Source organism: Diadema antillarum, unplaced genomic scaffold (assembly GCF_040938485.1).
Source record: "Diadema antillarum isolate AM-2024a unplaced genomic scaffold, OU_Dant_1.0 scf00000151, whole genome shotgun sequence".
NCBI lineage: Eukaryota > Metazoa > Echinodermata > Echinoidea > Diadematoida > Diadematidae > Diadema > Diadema antillarum.
In genome coordinates this window covers 3,475,081-3,497,377 of record NW_027271040.1, presented here as the reverse complement: position 1 = coordinate 3,497,377, position 22,297 = coordinate 3,475,081, and the positions used below count along the sequence as shown (strand labels likewise).

At 39.5% G+C, this 22,297-nt stretch overlaps 1 protein-coding gene across 1 annotated transcript; it reads left to right on the top strand.

Moving 5' to 3' along the window:
• The first annotated feature begins 250 nt into the window (after positions 1-250).
• On the top strand, positions 251-16,117 carry LOC139721897 (elongation factor Tu, mitochondrial-like). Its single transcript, XM_071633218.1, has 10 exons — positions 251-305; positions 6,199-6,245; positions 6,615-6,780; positions 7,353-7,519; positions 8,123-8,227; positions 10,481-10,775; positions 11,912-12,016; positions 13,299-13,450; positions 14,393-14,528; positions 15,928-16,117. Exons 1-10 carry the CDS (start codon positions 263-265, stop codon positions 16,065-16,067), a joined length of 1,356 nt encoding a protein of 451 aa, XP_071489319.1. The 5' UTR covers positions 251-262; the 3' UTR covers positions 16,068-16,117.
• Positions 16,118-22,297: the final 6,180 nt, after the last annotated feature.

Genomic DNA, 22,297 nt, shown 5'->3' with positions numbered 1-22,297 from the left:
TTTGACTGGGAGCTAGCTGAGAACAATACCAAGTATTGCCGATTTGAAGAGAAAAGTCGTTTTCGACGAGGGATATTTTCTTAATTTTGATATCTGAGTATTTTGTGACAACATTAGAGTTGTAAAAATACAATATGAATTAAGAAGTTTTTTAGTAAATTTGACGGGTTCTTTTAATACTATGCATAAAAATAAAAATATTGTCTGTGCTCTTGATCCGATGATGATGTTACATAATCCATGTGTTACATGTGTGCGGAACATGGCTGCGATTTTCACCCTGAAGACGTGCAGTAATCACTCAAGTAAGTCAGGACTCTCGTTTATTTGCATTATTCAGGCTTAGTATGAAGCAATCTGTGTGAAGTATGACTCTTTAGGAAAATGAATTTAAGGAGAAGTTTATTCTAGGTTATTTGATATTATCATAAATTCATATTCAAGCTGTAGATTATGGGGCAACTCGAGTTGAATTTATGCCTTTTACGTGCACATATCCGCACATGCCATGGCCGAATATTCTGGGCCGGTAGGTACGGCGCAACCGCGTGCCTTGATATGATAGGCCTGTGGTAGGCGACGCGATCGCGATGGTCGAGCGAGCGGTGCGGTGGCTGGGCTTTAGATTACTAGATCAAGTATAAAGAGAAATCTCGCTCGATCTCGAGGGCTGCCTTGATACCTAGATGCAGTAATCCCTTGTAGCAGCTCTTATACAAAGCTATAAATTACTGGGATGAACTCGAGCTGTCCCTGTGTGTCACAGCCGGATATACAGTGTCAGTAGGACTAGGTTAGCTAGTAAATTGTTGGGTATTCATTAACCGCAGCAGCGACCCCATACGGACAAATACGTACCGTAAAGGGTGTTACAGCGCCCCGCGACGGGGTTAGGTATTCATGATACCGGCCACCTAACGAAACGTTTTTCTATCAATAGAAATGTGAAAAATCTCACAATTTGCCTGAAATTTTACTCACGTGTGGAGAAAATACTCCGGATTCACAAGCGCGCACTGAAAATGCGATCTGAGGTACGCGCTCTACCCTCTAGATGGCGGCTTCGAACGCGTGGGGTGTCATATTTTCTGCACTCAGTTGCCCTGTTCATTTCAACCGACCACCCTGACAATCCGTATAAAGGGCACTTAAATGCGTTTTTTCGACAGGCCGCTGTTTTTTTTCTAGCCGTCATTTTTCCCCAATAATATTTGAATATATTTTGAATCCTTCGATATTACTTCTGAAGGACTGTTTGATGAATTTGAATTAATTTTCCTTAGGAAACTTTTCATCGTAATTGAAATAAATTAGATGAGTCGGTTTGTTTTTTCACATTCATTTCTCGTTTCTGCTTCAACTCGTACGGTCGTAGCGGGCGACAAAATAATTATGTCATGTGTACGTGTAACGTGTGTGTACGATCGTACAAGCGGCGGAGTTTGAGAGGGTGGCATAATGACAATTTTGCGGTCAAATTTATTACGGAAGGATACTCTACATCTAACAACGAGTCAGCAAAGGTAGGCCTAGTTATATGTAGATACACGATAAATCTTATTCGATTTTGCTAAATTTCGCTACTTTAGAGGGAATACTTATTTGTTTTCGCCTCATTTTACTCGGTAGCGTAGCCCAGTGAAGAATCGAACACCGTTGCGCGTAGTCCCATGCGTACATTTTCTTTCTGTACGCGCAATGCCATTATAGTGCGCGGTCGGTTGATATGGACCCGGTCGGTGTGTTGAACACCTACCATACTAGTAGGAGTAGGACTCACACTACAGGAGGAGTGCCATTGCTCGAGAGAGTGTATCATAAAAAACACTGGACGCTTTTTTTTTTTTTTTTTTTTTGTCGTAGCTGTGAATTCCATAATCGGAGGATGAGGATGACATTTCCGCTAAAAATAGCACCAGATAAAAAGTCCTGAAAATTACGAATTCGGCAAAATTATGACAATTATTCACCCCAATTGGCTACAACTGTAAATCGTGATATCGCCGTATCGGTTGTGCTCTTGTTCTGCATGTGCGGCTTCACTATGTGCAAAGTCTACATGGAGGTTGAAAGCAGTCACCGGCTGTAACGAAATGAATGGCGGTGAATGGAGTGGTGGTCTATTTCACGATAATGCCCCCCAATTTTGGAAAATAGAATTCAAATACAATGACAATGTATACCCCTCTCCATAAAGTTTTTTTTTTTTTTTTTGCACTGTGTAAAATCGCATTATAATTCCGGACACAGTTTTCGCAATGGAATAATCGACATCTTTCCCACCTTGTCCTTGCACCAGAATCACAATTCATACCCATGATTCACCGTACACATTCTTACCGAGTGGATGAAAAAAAAAAAGAAATCAAAAAAATCAAAAAAAGTCAACACGTATGTGACTTATTAGGCTCAAAAAGTCAAATTTCGTATTTTACAGTAAAATGTCTAACTTGTGTCTTGAACATTTCAAACAGTGCATGGGATAAAACCTTGTGATAAATCTAAATTTTCTTCTAAATCTGAGGTGAAATGTGAATCAGCATTTTAAAATTTTTATGTCAAATTTTTTGCAATTTGGTACTACATACAATGCTCTGTGAGGCTAGTCTATGAAGTCCCACGTGTATTGAATGTTATTAGTACACAAAAATGTGCACATCCAGAATTACCATGCTGTCTGGTACTGCCATACCTGTATATACAACGGTCTCACTATCATACAAATTGTACAATAAAAAATTAAAATGTGAGTATTGAGTACTTATGTTACAATGGTTGTATGTATACTATGTAGTGCTCGGTGCAAGTAAAAACAACCTGGATCCTCCTACATGGTGGCAGATCCCAAAGGAGGCTGCATATGTTCTGAGAATGGGTAGAGCAGCTCCTTACCTTGGAATAGAGTTGGATCGGCAGTGCAGTGGTTACTACCGATCCCGGCAGGCAATTCAATAATTTTATGGCTCTTAATGATGCAGAGGAGAGCCGATAAAGTCAAAAAATGATAAAAGACATCTCCGGACAGACAGATTTTTCTGTCTAGTCAACCAGGTGATGTTAGATTTTGTGAAAAAGTACACATTGGGCAAGAAGGCGGTGAGAGTGAAGGATGTCCCAACCAAGTGCTGCTGCTGCTGATGATAGACCCTTCTACTAGGGCTTCGGACAAAGAGGTGGAAGATGTCGTTTGCCTGTAATCACCCTGTCTGGACAAAACAGGCCACAGACTTTTGCACTTGCTCGAGTAATTACTGATATTTCATTACTTGTTCAGACGAATTGCTCCTTTGTGATGCTGCTTCTTCGCATGGCATGGGCTATCAACCTACACGGTACATTTCTAGCTCTTCTAATCTTCTGTACAGTATAACTTAATCAGGGGCAGCACAGCTCAGAGCAGGGGTGGGGGGTGGGGGGAGGGGGGAGACTCACTTCGCTGACTAACAAACATGACCATGGTGCTAACAGTCTAGTCTAGTGTTTGTCCCAGGTGTCTAATTTTGCAAATTTGTGGCTCTTCTAACTCGGATAAAAAAAATCCAAGATCTCCTTATCCCGGAGACAGAAAAATATGTACGTCCGGAGGATTTCATTTTTTTTTTTCATTTTTCGACAATTTACGGCTCTCCTCTGTAGACAGATAGCATATCATACATGTTCCTGTGGGGTGGGTGGGGGACTCTTTACCACTGTCCCTATAGATGGAGAATTGGGTGAGGTACAATGTTATGTACCTGACCCTTCTCAATTTTGTCTAATTCATAGTCCTAGATCGGCAAATTTGAACTTAATCAACATCTCATAACAATAAGCTCACCAGATGTTGGAAATATCCAATATATGAGTGAAATTTTCATGGAAAAACACACAAATACCAGCCCGTGGATACAATCGTAACTGCTGAGCAACGTATGAATCTGTTAGCTCATCACGTGCGATGTACCATAGTACGTGCAATGGGAGTGGTCCCTTTGACCAATTAGAGCATGGTTTATGTACGTACGTATTATGCCCCAGTCACATATAAACACGGATGCTCAAGGATTTACACGGTGATCCGGGTAGATCCGGGGATGTCCGGGGAGATCCGGGATTTTGGTATGACTGTACACACGGTCGGTATCAACACGGCAGCTACACGGATAAGGCCGGAAGAGCGCGGCGTCTACACGGACAAACACGGCATCTACACGGATCAACACGGCAGCTACACGTATCAACACGGCAGCTGCACGGCAGCCACACGGACCACCCCGGATTGCTCTGCCAACACGGCAGTCCCCGGATGACGCCGGATGTTTTTGACCTCCAAAAGTTGCAGTGTTGGCCTCCTGGCGTCAACACGGATCTCTCCCCGGATCAGATCCGGGGTGGACTGGTCCGGGGTGGTCCGGGATGTCGATGTGACTGGGGCATTAAATGGTGACTTACAGCTAGCAAACAGCAATGTTGTGATATTTCCAGTGTGGATACAATTTTCTGTGATCTAACCTAGTTACTGTGAATATTTCGATTGCACAATGTGGGAATGTTACCCCAAATATTGCTGCATAATGTGTCCTGTCAAACTTGTTTGAAAGAAAAAAAAACTGTATGAAATTGGGGTTATGGTAATGTTTGGTTCGTGTGCGGAAACGGGCAGAGCAGCCCCACAGGAGCAAGGAGGTGAGCCTTTGGTCTGTATAGGAGGGGATTCTGTGAAGCCAGACATAGTCTCTGTGGAACATTTCCCCGACGATCAGGTACAGAGTGATTTTTTGGTCAATACCCTATATGACCTATAGCTAGACCACCTAGTGGGAGGTCTAGCTCTAGACCACTTCAATTTAGTCTAAAGGTCTTCAGCTAAGCCCATCCCATGTTCCCATTCCTCCTGATCTAGACTGAAAGAGCAGTCCGTATTTATCGTCAGGGATAAGGTGTGTTCCATGCAGACTATGTCTGCCTTCATGGAATTCCCTCGGGCTGTGATGTATGATACTGTAGGGGGGAAGCTCTAGCACAGAAACCGATTCGCCAATGATCAGTTAAGTGATCAGAAAAGAGTAGCCTTTGGTTATCACCATGTGTTAGCTTGTAATTAGCCTGTTGATGAGCTGGTAGGGCTGTGTCTTTTTCCATGAAAATTCCACCCAAATCTTTTATTATTCAAGAAGCTGGTGAGCGCATTGTATTTATGAGATATCAATTTCACTATTTAAGCTTAAATTTGCCAATCTAGGACTGTGAATTAGATGTAATTGAGATGGGTGAGGTACATGTAATTGTACATAGAGACAGTGGTATTTATCCCCCCACAGCAGTGTATATTCACAGGCTTCTGTCTGTCTCCAGAGGAGAACCATGAAAATAAAAAAATGTTATAAAACTCCTCCAGACATATGGATTGTTGAGTCTACCCCTGATCCTGAAAACAAGTACCGCGGTACACAAGTCAAGTTCATTTTCGTATCCCTCAAATTAAAGATGAGAGAAGAAGATAAAAAAATTAAAAAGAGTTCCATATGTCTCCCTCCCCCCCCCCCCCCATTTTGCCATACCGCTCTAGATACTATCCACACTACCCTACCCTTGTTCGCTTGACACAAGGGTGCTTGCACTGATGCACGCACATTTGGCAAGTAAAGTGTTGGGATATTGATATCTCAAAAAGTATTGACTCAAAAAGTTGGTGTGCCAGACTTGCCGTTGCACCTTATTTCATCTGCTGCTTTCGAAAACACGTGAAAAAAGCTTGCTAGGGTCTTTATGAAAACTTGTCATTAGGTTCTAGCCCACAGCACAGATTTATAGAGCATACATACTCATTGAAATACAAAGTCCACTACAACAGTGTAGCTGTGGTAGTAGAATCAGCAAACACTTGTCATGACTCATTCTGTTCAGCATGTTCAGTTGGAATCAAGAATTGTATCAAGACATGGCCGTATTGATTTTCTGGGACCTACTATGCTGCTGCAACATTTTCGCGCGGTAATGTACATATATATTTTAATCTTTTGAGATGCATGTGTAACTTTTTGTGCAGTTGCAATGTAGAAAAAACCCACAAGCATTAAAGAAGACTTTTGTAAGAATGGTCAAGACCGATTCAATTGAAAGTCATTTGGAGCACCCTCATGAGCTGTTTTGTACATAGTACTAGGCTACTAGCAGGCTTGCTTAAATTAGTCTCCTTCAATCTGTTTTTATTAATAGGTATGCGCAACCTTCTTGCCCAGGCCCTCAAATCTGCTGCCCTCAAGGTAAGTCAAGATGTAGATTCAAAGAGTTGGTGCCAAGAAGTAAATTTAAAGGAGTAGATTTGAAGAGTTATTTTAACATGCATTGAAGGACATTTGCCAAAACAAATAATAGTAAAAATGAATAGATAAAGTCCAGGAAATGAGATGTTTTATGTGTATTTTGAGACAGAGGTTTGGAAATTTTTTATTTGGTGGTAGGCTCGCTTAATAAAATACGACAAATGCTACAGTATCTGGTTTTCTTGTCAAGTGTGTTAAAAATTTGTTCAGATTTCATTGTAATTAGCTTATTGAAAGAAGTTGTGTATCATTGGATTATTATGTTCCACCTCTTCTTTGTTTTACCTCTCAACGTATTGCCTGACACAGCAAAGCCACGTTCACTTGAACAATGCGCGGCTCATGAGGACGTGTGCCCCGCTGCTGGCTGCAGAGGCCAAGAAAGCGTTTGAGAGAGGCAAACCTCACGTGAACATTGGAACCATCGGCCACGTCGATCACGGCAAGACAACACTCACGGCAGCAATCACAAAAGGTACAGCTTTGCAGCCTCGGCAAGATCAAGTTTATGATATCTGCAAATTGAGTGTCCAACATTTGACAAGCATCTTTTTGTGAATGTTTCAGTGTAGAAACTACTCAAGGATGCATTTTTCCTCAGATGAAATTTACTTGTGTTCTTGAATTTAATGCGTGGTAACAAACACTAAAGGAGTGTGATATATTAATTATATTTGGGCTGTTGAGTAGTGGATTAGATGTTTAAATCTGTTCTTTGGTTTTATCTTTGTTTTTTGTTTTGTTTTGTTTTTTCAATTTTATTTTTACGTGTGTGTGGTTTTTTTTTATTATACTGTAGTTACACTTTCACAGTATCCAGTCTTGTTTTTCATCACAGTAATGTAGCACATGTCACTAACGTACAGTTTGAGATCATGTGATCTTACCCTCATTCATGTCCCACGTATGTGTGAATATATCTAGCTATCTTTTGATCCAGTTGCATGCATGCTCTGTAATTTGCAATGTAAGTTTATTTTGCCACCCAACCAGAGTTTTCCACAATAAACTCGGCTTGCAAGTTACACATTCTTTTTATTCCTGCAGTGCTTGCCGAAGAGGGAAAGTCTGCATTCCACAAATACGATGAAATTGACAAGGCGCCGGAGGAGAAGAAGAGAGGAATCACAATCAATGCAGCCCACATTGAGTATGAGACAGAAAGCAGACATTATGCACACACAGACTGTCCTGGTCACGCTGACTATATCAAGGTATTTGACGGAACTTTGTCAGAACAGTTGAAACTTGAAATAAAAGGGATCTCAATTTTGAGATGTGAAAGAACTTGAATTATTGTGTTAATTATAAGGTGCATGATGATGTTCAAGAATATTTCAAGCCATCTGATGTTTTGACAGACAGTGAGTGTGAAACCAGAAAGTGCTGTTGTCATTTCACTCAAACAAGTTATTTCTAGTGTTCCCTACTGTTTATCCTCAAAATGTTGTTTCTGAAGGGATCACTCCAGAATGCTTCTGAAAACAAGTCACTAAGAACAAATCTCACCTGCTATCTGTGTGACATTCTTTTCATCGGTAGAGAAACTTACGGTCATTGAACCTGCACACAGCACCAGTTTGTTGTTTATAATGTTATTATGTTGTTGCTAACACCATCTAGTGGTGGTGGATATAGAGCCGACTTGAGCTCGGTAATAAAAACCTCACCACTAAGTACCTCTGGAGTTTGTGGTTATTTTGTCATTTAATTACACAGCATGTAACATGAACACTTTTTCATTTCACATCCGACAATATTTCAAGATTGTTACCTCAATTATGCAAGCTCCAACCTCGGTACATTTTTTAATCCAGAATATGATTACAGGGGCAGCACAGATGGAGGGCGCTATTCTGGTGGTGGCAGCCACGGATGGTCAGATGCCGCAGACAAGGGAACACTTGCTTCTTGCAAAACAGGTAAACACAATTTCTGTCACCATGACTATGAGGACTCTTAGCAGGAACTAAAAAGCTGAGACTGTAGATCTCTGTGTCTCGATGCTTGGCTCTGTCTCTAAAGGTTCAATATTGTCTGAGGTGCTTGTGAATCATTTTACTTACGTTTTGCTGATTGCAGCTGAAGTGTGTCAAATGTACAAGTGTATGTTTAAAGGACAAGTTCACCTTCATAAACATAAAGATTGAGAGAATGCAACAATATTAGTAGAACACATCAGTGAAAGTTTGAGGAAAATTTGACAATCGATGCAGAAGTTATGAATTTTTAAAATTTTTGTGTTGGAACCGCTGGATGAGGAGACTACTACAGCTTGTGAGTCATATGCGTACAACAGTATAAAGAAAATGTAAAGAAAATTCAACATATTCAACTTTTTTATGCCTCCGCCACGAAGTGGTGCCGGAGGCATTATGTTTTCGGGTTGTCCGTCCGTCCTTCCGTCCGTCCGTCCGTCCGTCCTTCCGTCCGTCCGTAATGAATGTTGTGGACAGGGTAACTACCAAAACCTTTTGAGGTATCCTAATGAAACTTGGCATGTATGTGTATTAGGGGGTGAAGTTGTGCCTATCAACTTTTGGGTGCACATGCTCAAGGTCAAAGGTCAAAAGGTCAAGGTCAAATACTTAAAATTTTACTATTTCCCCCATATCTATGCAATGCCTGAAGATATTTTCTTGAAACTTAGTGTATACATGTACTACCCAATTAAGATTCTCTGGTGAAAGTTTGGGGTCATGAGGTCAAAAGGTCAAAGGTCAAAAGGTCAAGTAAAATGTTAAAATTTCACTTTTTTCTCTGTATCTTGGAAATTGTTCAAGGTCTCTTCATGGAACATAGTGTATATGCATCTACTGACTGGCAGTGGTTATCTAGGGAATTTAGGGTTCATGGGGTCAAAGGTCAGGGGTCAAAGGTCAAGGGCAATACTTCAAAATCTTACTATTTTCCTTATATTTATGCAATGCCAGCAGGATATATATATTTTTTTAAACTTGATGTATGCATGTCTAACCCAATAGAGATTCTGTGGGATTTTTTTTTGCCAAGAAGGTCAAAGGTCAAAAGGTCAAAGATCAAGTGAAAGTGCTGAACTTACTTTTTGCTCCATATCTCGGAAGTGGCTCAAGTTATCTTGAAACTTAGTACATGCTGAATTTATGTATGTTCTGCCTGACAGTGCTTCTCTTATAAATCAAAGGCCAGATGAAAATGATAACAATTTACTGTTCAATACAGAAATTGCGCTTTTTCTCCATACCTTGAAAATTACTCAGTGCATAAACTTATGAAATGGTCAAAGTCAAGTTAAAGTTCTTAAATCCCCAAATACATGCTCTCCTATTCATCCAATTAAACATTGGTCAAGGAAGGTAAACATTCAATACATTTGTGACAAACATGTCATTTTAATATTTTGCCAATTTTGTGAAAATGTAATCACACATTGTCCACATGTACTATAGACCTATTAGGAGAATCATGCATTATGGCGGAGGCATACCAGTCGCCATAGCGACATTTCTAGTTTCGCATAATAAAAGAGCACTTGACTTGCCTCTTTCTAAAGGCAGGGGGAATGATATTACCCATAACATTTGTCGGTAACAACTCGGACGAATGTGTACTTTCTTCAAAAGATGAAATTTTGTGAAATTCTCTTTATATTTTCCTTATATTGTTGTACGCATGTGACATCTAAGTTATTCACACACTGCAGTAGTCTTCTCATCCAGCGGTTACTGCACAAAAACTTCAAAAATTCATAACTTTTGAACGGATTGTCCGATTTTCCTCAAACTTTCAATGATGTGTTCTACTAATATTGCTACATTCTCTCAATCCTTATGTTTATGAAGGTGAACTTGTCCTTTAAGTCAGCATCAATTAATCTGTTTGAGTAATTCCCATTAGTAGTTGCTGTGGTTTACTCTATTTTTTGTGTATCATTACATTACCCATATAATCATAAAATGACAAAGAACGTGCTTACAGCCAACTTTGTCAAGATAATTTTGACAGTTTTCTAACTTATAATTAAAAAAAAGAGGAAATTTTCTTGTATTGAAATAGGACAATCATATATCAATTAAAAGCTGAGCATCTGGTGAATTAATATCTGCCATAAACGAACAAATTATTTTTCAGATTTTATATGGCTTTTTTTAATGACACATCACACTTTTAAAACTGTTTCTCCCATCATCGTGCAGATTGGAGTAGATAAGATCGTGGTGTACATCAACAAGGCAGACGTCGTCGACGAGGAGATGCTGGAGTTGGTGGAGCTCGAGATGCGCGACGTCCTAGGGGAGTTCGGCTATGACGGCGAGAACACGCCCATCGTCATCGGCTCCGCCCTCAACGTGCTGGAGGACAAGGACCCCACCCTGGGGAAGGAGTCCATCGTCAAGCTGATGGAGGCAGTTGACTCCTGGATCCCCCTACCCCCCAGGGAGCTGGAAAAGCCGTTCATGATGCCCGTTGAAGCAGTCTACTCAATCCCAGGTAAGCATCCTGCATGCACTTCTTAATCCCTTTCATGTCTGTAGACACCTCTCTAAAACACCTGGATACGAAACATTGTACATGTACCTTAATAAGAAAATTTTGTGTGCTTAATTGCTATCTTGAACAGCTTCAAATTACTACTGTATCCCATGTACGCACCTTGCATTCTTTAATAGTCCCTTCCCATGTCTGTAGATACCTCTCTAAAACAACTGAATATGAAATTGTTTCTTGATGGGTACATTTTTCATGCTTAGTCCTACATTTGTACTAGAACAGCTTGAACTAATTTCTGTCAGCCATCATAAAGTATAGCCCATTTCTTTAGTGAGTCTATTTTTTGTGAATCAAGACTTCCGAACAATTTCGTGAGTGGTTAGATTCATGATCTTTGATCTTTGACTACAGTGTGTACATATCATGTTCATGTCAGGATCAGAGTTGATATTTTCACGTGTTTTTAACTTCACAAATAGCACCCTACTCCCAATATTCACAAAAATTAAAACCTCACAAAATATAAGCCGTATACAATATACTCACAAAGTTGCTCCTTATCTGTCAAAGCTCTATGTAGGATATGAACCTAGGAGAGGTTTTAGGTTGTCACGGGAGGATCTATATGTGATACCCCCCCCCCCCCCCATTTCAACAAACTACGATGGTAAACATAGTTTCAGACATGCTGCCATAGAATTATGGAACAGCATCCCAAATTATATTGAACACGCAATTGCCATTAAAAAGTTCAAAACATCCTGAAAAACTTATCTGTTTAAAAAGTTACATAATGATAGACTATGATCTATGCAGCATTTTATTGTTTCTGTAACATTCTTTTTCTTTTTTCTTTTTTTTTCCTCTAAAGTACATAGAGACCTTGCCAAAGGTATTATGTGCTTTAGAAGAATGTTAATGATAGTAATAGTATTAATAATGATAATAAAAATAATAGTATTAATAATAATGATGATAATAATAATAATAACAATAACAATAATAACAATCATAACAATCATAATAAAAAAAATAATACTCTTCATTCTTCTTTATTGAATGTCATACAAAAGAAAAACCTACCCGAAAATGATACACAAGAGGGTGTGTGCATGTCTGTTATTGTCTATCATCAGGTCGAGGCACAGTGGTGTCGGGTCGTGTTGAGCGAGGTGTCATCAAGAAGGGTGAGGACGTGGAGTTTGTTGGCCACAATGCCAAGATCAAGTCTGTAGTCACAGGTGAGAATCCAGATGGTGTGCTGGTATCTTCTACTAACTTGTTGACTTTAAAAAGATACTTTTCTGCATGATTGAGAAAACCTTGCCTTAAATGTATGACAAAAAAATAATAGCATTTCATTGAAATGAGACTGTGACCTCGTTTACAGTGCAGGGCTGGGCCGAGCCCAGGCTGAGCGCGGCCTCAATTGAGGTACTTGGCCCCGCAATTCTGTGCGTTTACAGTGGAGGGCTCAGCCTGGGCCTTTAATTCAAACCTTTCAATATTTTGTCGTAGTGGCGCTCTGCTTGTAAACAAACGATTATTTGGGAGCTCGCAGTTTGGTACCGCATTTGACCCAGTTTCAGTTCACAGTGAGAAAAGGCCAGGCCGAGCCCGGGCCAAGACTACCTCCAGAGCTTGGCCAAATGCGTGGCCATTTTTGGTACTGCATTTGGCCTTTTGAGCGTTTACAGTGAAAGGAAGGCCGGGCTCAGCTCAGCCTTATCACTCACTGTGAATGGGTTCCATGACTAATGCAGAGCAGTTTTTTACATATGAAAGAAAAATCATTATTGGAATAGAGATTGGAATAATGATTGTAATTGTGCATTAGATTGATCAGACTGCAGGCACAGTAACTCAGAAAACGTGATCTAAATGTGAACTCCTTGAAGGAGGCATGGCCTAAACCTTTGTGCTATGTCAATCAGTGGCAGCTATGCATCAACCCACAGTATGAACTCTTTATACACATTTGGCGCGTGGCTAAATGGCAGAATTGATCGGAAGGTCATGTAAATTCTGCCTTGATTCCAAATCATATTTTAGAGCTCAAGCCGTACCCACAAGAATCCGTATTTTGATATGAGCGATTCATGAGGATTGATATTTGAATTTGAGATTGTAATTCTTCTGTGGTTATACATTCAAAGAACAAATTTTCTCTGTGCATTACCCCTTAAAATAATGCAGATTTTAAAGGTGCTGTTCCATGAAAAAACAGAAATCGGTCTTAATCACACATGTCTTGCTGCAAAGATGAACTGATAATGTCATTGTCTCACAAGTCATTCATAGCTAATGCAGAAATCCTTAACTGGTTTTGATGTAAATTACCAAGAAAGCGAAAGAAATCTTCCTGCTTTCAACACCACTAAGGCAGCAAAAGGTGGTGAGGTGTCAAAAGCGGAGTTTAGGTATTTGATTCAAACATAATGGGCAATTACCCCTTTGGTATGCATTACCCCTAGACTATCAGAGTGAGAGTTAGGGAATCTCTGGTTTCTTGCTTTGCACCAGGTCTGGAAATGTTCCACAAGATGCTGGACCAGGGCGAAGCTGGGGACCAGATGGGGGCACTGGTGAGGAACGTCAAACGAGATGAGATCCGGAGAGGGATGATCATGGCAAAGCCGGGAGTCCTGTCAGCAAACAACCACTTCAAAGCTCAGGTAAGGCAGATTAGTAGCCTGGCTGTTCATAGCAAACCGTGTAGCATTATCCCATTTGTAACTAAACCTTCTGAAAACTCCCTGTTTTAATGCCTGAAACCACCTGTCTGCTGTTTTAAAGCTTTTTGCTTTGCCATTTTTATTGTTTTCATATAGAATATATGATTACATAATTTTAAAGAGGTCAGAGGTCAACAAAAGTATGCCAGAATTACTTGTGACACTCAAGTCTCTTTATAAAGTCTTAAGAGGCTTTCAAATACATATAACTTATAATGCACAAAAGTAAACATGTTGTGAGCTATTTTGCATAATTTAGAAAGTTGTCAAAATGAGAGCAATATTGCTGTACCTTCTAGGGAACAATAGGCCATTATGTACAGAATATTCGGTTGCTAAAGGGCTACAGGAGAATAAGTTGAATGCTTAGTTAACATTGGCCCCACAATTTGTCCCTGTCTTTGATTCAAAATATTATACACAGATGTAAGGCACTCAACCGAAGTTGTTACTGGAAAACTAGATTGTAAGACAACTGCCCTTTAAGTATACATTGTATGAGAAATTCTAGTGGCTTGAGGTTCAATGATTTTGATTACTGACTACATAAAAAAACAGTTATACTGCAACTGATGTATCCCTTCACAGTTCCGGGTAAGATGTTACATTCTAAATTTTGATTCTGAAGACATGTGGCAATCTTTGCTCGTTTCACAGCATGAGAAAATGGGAGTTCTACATAATTATATCTATTATTCCATGCATTCCTGCACATATGTGGTACACTTGTCGACAATGATGAAGTAAATATGGTTACGATCAAAATGCTCATATCATTCCCATGTGACAGTTGCATCACTGAAAGTATTGGATTTCCCATTTGTGTGTCAAGGTTGAAATAACGACAGGTTTTCCACACACACTTTTCTGACATGACTGCAGGTTTATATTCTCAGCAAGGATGAGGGCGGCAGACACAAACCCTTCACAAGTAACTTCACCCCCATCATGTTCTCCTACACATGGGATGCTGCTGCAAGGATCACGCTGCCAGAGGACAAGGAAATGGTCATGCCGGGTAGGTGAACATTCAGTCTAGCCTCTTAGGCAGCGTTGAATATGAACCTCCCTTGATTTTGGTCTGGCCTGTATAGAAAGGTCAGGTATGAAGGGAGAGCTCCTGTTTGTTTGTTATTGGGTTTTTTGTTTTTTTGTCTTTGCCATGCTTATGAATTGACTATACGGTAATGCCTTTTTAAACTGAACTGGTACCACATATTAAATTTCACAAAATAAAGAGTATAATGGTGTGTAAGAATGGGTTGTTTCTGCTGCACTTACATTTTAGCTCAACATTCATCCCCAGTTCTTTAAACAGAAATCTGATTGTTCTATGGCATTTTGTTGGGGGAAAAAATATAAAAAAACAGGAGTCCAGTGTCATATCAAAACCTGCTGCTTTGTGACAAATAGCCTCTACAAAGGCACAAGTCTGTTTAGTACTTGGCAATTGTGAAAAACGAGTATCAGAATGTCAAATCGAAAGAGCTTATAACACAACTTACTTTTCCATGTTTCTCATGGAAACCCTTGTCATTTAAATCTGAAGTTGTGTAGTGCATGTGGTTTTCAAAAGTTAAAGAAAAAAAACTAGTAAAATACATCTGCTTTAACCCTAAAAAGGCCGGGTGGGGGGGTTGTATCAACCCCCCCTTTGACATTTTTCGCGACTACTCCGCCGCGCGAATTTTTTTGACTGCGCCGTTCGCTGACTCTTTACTTTCAAGTCTCGCGCATTTTTTGACACCATTTCCGCGAAAATCTTGCATACCGTTACGGCGCTGCACTACCTTTTAAACATGCCTGTCAGACCCGAAAATGGCTCAGTCAAAAACGTAATTTTGTGTATAAAGTCTATGCAAATGAAGTTTTCTCTTCTTATTCATAAAGATATGATTATTTTCACTGTGATAGGCTGAAACTAATTAATTTTAGCATAATTATGCTTGAAATAGGTTCTGTCATAATTGTGAGAAAAAAAATGATAAAACAAAAGGTCGAAAAAACAGAGCAATACATAAGAAATTCATGAAACAATAAAATATATAAGATATTGATTTTGATACCGGATTTTTTTTTCAAGCACATTGTTAAGAATGCTACAAAGAATGTTGTCACCAAAAATTAGGATTCTAGGAGCTTTAATTTCTGATTTAGAGCAAAAAGTATGATTTTATGCATATATTAGCATAATTAATCATCATGACAAAAATTTCCATTTCTTTTTATATAGTTTGGTAGATTACGCCACAGGTAATGTATGTGCCAATTTTCATGGCAATTGCGCAAGCGACGGCCGAGATCTCGGGGGGTTTGAATCAACCCCTCCCCAGCCACAGAACACCCAAAAAAGCCCCGCCTGGTTAGGGTTAAATTGAAAATGCCTTTCCCCTTCTCACTCCTCTCCCACTCTCCAGGCGAAGACACATCGCTAACTATCCACCTCAACAAGCCCATGGTGTCCGAGGTCGGGCAGCGCTTCACGTTACGAGACGGCCGCATCACGTTGGGAACCGGAGTCATCACTGAAGTCTTACCGAACATCGAGACCGACTAGGATTCTGCGCTGTGCCCGGTCAAGTCCACGTCAAAAAGATTGGGAAACGTAAATCACACTTCAACCTTCCTTGAAGGCTGCTTTGCTGGTGACAAGTCTCCCTCAAGCAGTCCAGTTTCCTCAGGAGGAGGTGCACTTCAAGGGGAGTTGACGTTTATGTACTAGAAGAGTATGCGATGTATGCAGCAGAACCCTAAGATAGGACATTTTACATCTGTCTCCTCCTCCACCCACCCCACTCCTGGAAAAGTCAAACTAAAGAAGGCACCATTTCTTCAATGCATTTGGAAATCACATGTGGACAGTGGCAGTAATGACAGCAGCTGTATCCCTGTTGAGGCATTACAGCTTTACCAATATTTTCATTAAATGCATATCTATGCCCGATATATTGCACTGTAAGTGTCCGCATTGCTCAGAATCAATGTGATCCAAGTTTAAGAAAGCGTTATTCCCACAGATGCTATTTCTTTAATAGCCAACTATTACCCCTATTCACAATGTGTCCTGGGCTCTTATTGTAAAATCTTTTGGGTATCTTCAGGGATGTCAGGTAGCAGACAGACAGTAGTCTATATTCAGACTTCCCCATTATACTTTTCACAGTCAATGCTGTGAATATAATTATATCATCTTGTTAAGTAGCACACCCACTCTGTTGTGTGGACTTCCAATCTTTTGATAGAATGTACAGGAACATTCATGTTATATTTATCTTGTGCCCATGAATCGATTGCCACATTTAACTTTGCAATAGGCTCTTGTTTTAAAGAAAATGAAAATAGATCTCATGACGGCAGCCAAATTGCAGACTTATTTACTGTGTTACAGGAAGATGACATTTGCATAATTGAAGCACTACTAATGAATAATTATTCTGATTTGCAAATGTGATCAGCAGGCTTTCCTGTCTAGTCTGTGCCTCTAGATGGAGGACACAGTCTTTTTTCCCCAAAAATAGCCCAAATGAGGTTGAGAATTATCTGCATAGCTCATGTTGTCTTTGCTTTTGGTTGGTTGTCAGCATTAATCATTGCCTGTGTACACTTTTTTCTGTTCTACAATCTAGCTCATCCCATGACATTCTCCTTCATGCAAAGCTGAATAGATGACATGTAGTCATGAATTCCACTCTATATGCCTATATCACTCAACTGTCTGTCAACTATTTTGTCTTCTGTTTTGCTTACCTCTCATCAAGACTGCAGGCTGTGTTTTAAAGTTGTGCATTTATTGTAATTGTCTCTAATTCAGTTACATTACTCAGAATGAGTTTTATACGATTGAGTATTTTTTTCTTTTTCTTTTTTATATTGAAGTCTTGTTACCACTGAAAGTTTTCTTCCAATAAATCTGGATGCAGTTGTTTGGACTGTTATACAAAACTGCAGACCTGAGGTGACAAACACTAATGGAAATGAGTGATTGTAAAATTGTCAGTCACAACCAACATAGTAAAATGTATGAAAGTTAAGTTATTGACAAACCACCTCCTATCATGATCAGACATTTGCTTTTCCTTGAAGATATGGTTTTTCATTAGAGATTATTTACCACCCTACTGCTTCTGGATTAATTTATTTGTTGAATTTCATTTTATAGCTCACAGTTCAGTGGCTTTCGAAATCCTTTTATGTGTAAAGAGTTTCATGAGTTTGATAATGTGATGTCGATTAGAAAGATGTTCTCTTTCTGAAAAGAAATAGCTATGGGCAAAACGTACCAAACATGATCGATGCACTCCTTAAAGGTGAGAAATGCAGAGCTCCAGTGTTAGTGGTGTTCAGTGATTTTGCTATGAAATACACATGCATGTCGTGTCATGTGAAGATTTTGTCTGTAAGACATGACGGTGTGAAACTAAGAGGGTTCTGTAACCCTTTGAGCTGTCAACATTTGTAAAATATTAAAATGAATAAAACATGAAATAATGTTCTCCCGGCATTATAATATTCTTGCTTGTGACCTGACACACTATTTCTATCACGTGTGTGATTGAGTGTGGGTTGTTCGTCTTCTGAGCATTGATTACAAGGCAGCTGCTTTACCCACTGTCTGTTTTGAAAATGCAGATGAAATTGTCTGTGTGTACGCCTGTAAAGCCGCTTTGAGTGGGACATTTAGCAGTACCAGTGTGTATGTAAATATGGGGCCCATGTTGTGATATTGTAATGCAATGTAGGAAGTGAAATATGAACCAAAGCACACATTACAACAGACTCAGTTCATATGATTACTGTATGTCAATGGCGATTGTTCCCCCTCATTTGCAAATGTATCGACTCCGTCCCCACAACACACTGAACCCTGTCAGCACCTGAAAATGATTACATGTGTATACAAACCCTCTCTCAGCCAAACTTTGATCACATCAAACCAACATTTGCTTCCTTTGTATACAATGTACCTCTGTAGAGCATATAATTTATTCACAGACTTGTAGCTCATTGGAGCATAATGCCTTGAACTTTTTAATCTGAAATGAAGACATTGATGATCTATTTGATGATCGTCTTACAAGGATTGATGAGCTACATTCCATATGTACAGCAAGACCCAAGACTTCCTGAAAGTAGTATTTTCACTGCTACATGTACATGTACCTTGTGTTCACATAACATTGTTTGACATCTCTTGATATCATCAAGGCTGACAACATCCACATGTCAGAATCATGGAGGTTCTGCAGAGCAATCACAGAGATGCAATAACCAGGTACTTGTGAGTTACATTCATCTTCACGGGCAAAAACCCTTCCCAAGTCTTGGAGGCATGTCATATCATCAGCTGAGTACCAGAAGGGCGCTATCGCATTCTATGATTTGAGCGTAGGCCTAGATATAAACAAAACAGTATTTTATTTTTTTTTTAAATTAAAAGGTTTATTGAACCAAATTGGGTAGATTTATATTAAAGCATTGTTCCAAATATAGGGTAAAAAATCATCCTTGTAATTCCAATTTTTTTTTTTTACATTTTACTGAGAATGAAAATGCAGTTGTAAAACAAAATTCACAATTTAATGTAGAGGAGATTGAGCTCTGCAACATGATATCAATAATTCAGTGACACCCAAAATTGTGATAAAACATTCTGGTTCTCAGCTTACAATATGGTCTTGTCAATACATGGATGAGATGATAATGTATTCAGTTTTTCAGGGAGCTTTGTTTAGCATGGGGGAAACTTAGCAGCTCTTGGGAAATATCATGTAAATAACCCTCCACTGCCTCCCCCCACTCCAAATACAAATATACACAAATACACATGTTCACACAAATACACATATTCACAAATACACATAATTATACACATATTCACTTCACCTTCATCGCTTCACCCCCAATCCACAGAGGTTTTTTTCTGATCGGTCACTCGTAGGAAGCAAAGTTTGTTGCTTTGGCCACCAATCGATGTGTATCAGATCACAGTCTGATGAATGCGACTTGTGTTGGTCAGCTATCAGGTCAGTGTCATACATGTTGCGCGAGATCCTCAGCGGACGATCTTGCGTCATCGGATCATGCCTGACATGTCTGACATGGACCTGATAGTTCACCAACAAGTCGGATTTATCAGACTGCGATCCGATAAACTGTTTGATGGCCAGAAGCAAAAAAACTTTGCTTTGCTTCTGACAAGTGAGTGATGAGAAAAAAAAAATCTCTGTGGAACAGGGCTTTAGCTTTAAACATAATGAATATCTGTACAAGGTTATCGCAGGATAATGATACATGATTAATAACAGTCCTTTTGAAGGCATCATGTTTGGAGCTTCCACATTTATTTACAAATCATTTTCTGACATGGATACATGAGAGGGACATTATGATATTATTCATCTAGGCACTTCCATTTTCCCAAAAGTAGGCGAAAACAGGCAAATGAATATAGATAATACATCAACAAAATATGACACATTGATGCACGCTGCATTGTATATCTATCTTGGAAATCTGCACTTTTCTTTGAATTGGCATTAGCCTGGGTTTCTACTGCATAAACTCTGATAGCAACTTCCCCTGTTTTAGATGGCTACTATGGTGAAACTTCATTGCAATGAGGTCAGATACAGGAAAATACAATGTACCTGATGTAACAAGGTAATTTTGCAGGTCTCATCCTTTTATATTATTTTGTTTTAATCCAGGATATAGCGAGAAACCTGATACAACAAGGAAGTTTCAGTGGTACTATGCAGCTTGTTATAACCAGGTTCCCCTGCATTAGGTGAACAAAATGGGAATTCCTGAAAATGACTAGATGTTACTGTGTTAGTTGCCATGGTAATGACAGAAATGCCAACCTTGTACACACCATTGCAGTATTCTGAGGGCTGAAAAAGCATTTTGGTTTTTTTTATTATAGAAAAACAGTATTATTACCATTTCTGCCACAAATATGTGTATCAATACAACTAGAGAAAAACAGTATGAAGCAGTATTTTAGGCAAAAAACAGTACTTAATGCTGCAAAAAGGGAACAGCTGGCATCTCTGTAATACTGTAAATCAAGATATTCTCGCGGCATGAAATTTTTGCAAATTGGAGCCGATGGACTTTTTTGTGACTCTAAATATTCACCAATTGCCACTGGCATTCAATGCAAAGTGTAGAGAAGAACTCTTGTGTGCAATTTCGCGAATCTTGGCTCTCATGAAATTTGCGAAATTAACCCATTGAGGACGGGCTAATTTTGCTGTAACATGCATCTCCCATAGACACCTGTCTGAGTATACTCAGGACTCGTCCTTTTAAAATGTACACAAACATTTCAGGTTTAACAGCAAGTCATTATTCCAGTACGTCATACACCAGGAGACTAAATGTGAGTCCCAGGAACAGAAGGCAATGGCGAGCTGAGGGTAGTAAATGTGGTGCTCTTTGACATGACGTTGCTTTATGTTGCCTACCACTGAGGCAGCTTGCTACAACACCAGTCCATCTCTGTACATTCATATGGGTTGTCACCTTTAATTGGGTGTTCATGTATGACGTGTGTGAATCTTTGGCTCTACTGGCAGTTTTTGGCACAATTAATGCCTGCATTCTTCTCAATAATCTCACATGATTTTCGGGAGTGGCAGAAGTTGCTGATACATATGTAATGAAGCAATGTATGCATTAGGACATCAAATATACTCCTATGACAAGGAGATGCCAGAAGGATAAGGGAACCTTCCAAGAATCAAACTATCACCACTGATGTTATCTTGTAGCATCCCATTAACCCTTCAATACTTCTCTTGATGCAATAACTGTACTGTAAAAGTGGACATTGTCGCGTGACTAATTTTTTGTGCTCCGCCGGGCAAGAAGAGTTTCGCATGTTTTTCATTCCTTGGAATCAAGACATCAACTACTGGAACATACGACAAGCAAAAATATCCATGTGTTTTCATTTTCATGCTAGTTTCTGGTTGCGCGAAATGCGCGAAAATTTCAACACTGTGAAGACTTCCACTTTTACAGTATATGCTGTTATTTTTGCATCCAGATATTTCTGCAAATTGGGAGGTCATGGAAATTTTCACAAGATTTTTGCAAGTGGACACCGAGGCTATCATAAATGCACTATTACCCTAGCACACTGAGACATTTTCGTGGGTTGTTAAAGTTGGGGTCCGACAGTAATTAATGGAATTAGCAAAAATTAAACCCATGCAAAAATAAGAGCTTATACAGTACAATACATGTGGTCACAAAGAGTCCAGTACAGTAATACCCACTTGCATGGGTAAAACAGATGTCCATCATGTCAAAGAGAACATGATAATAATGTACTAACCCTTTTTAACCCGAGATATGAAAGTAGACGGAAACCACAGGTGTGTTTTGAGAATGTTCAGTGAAAGAAGTTAAAAGAGAACTAACCACTGAGAGACAACATAACATTTTTTTTTTTTTTGGTGACATCAATGACTGTTTGGCGGCTGTCCATCATAGCGCCCTCTCTAGTCTGATGTGTCTTCAAGATAAACCCAACATCCACATTCACTACTTTGGCATCACCACTTGCATTCATTCACTTCTTCATCACTTGCCTTGGCCCTCCATTCACTACTGAAAAAAAAGAAGAAGTATGAGATGCACTGGAAGAATGTGACCTAAATCATACACATGCAGCAGTCACTATCACTGTCAGCCTGCCACAGAAAATGTGAGATTCTCTCGCTAGTGTCCCATCAATGTCCAAGCAAAAAGGCATCACAAGTCCCATCTGACTGGGAG

Coding starts and splice junctions, on each gene's coding strand:
- LOC139721897 (XM_071633218.1), top strand. CDS start 263: ATGGCTGCGATTTTCACCCTGAAGACGTGCAGTAATCACTCAA. Junction 6,781..7,352: donor CACGGCAGCAATCACAAAAG/GTACAGCTTTGC, acceptor TTATTCCTGCAG/TGCTTGCCGAAGAGGGAAAG. Junction 13,451..14,392: donor ACAACCACTTCAAAGCTCAG/GTAAGGCAGATT, acceptor ACATGACTGCAG/GTTTATATTCTCAGCAAGGA.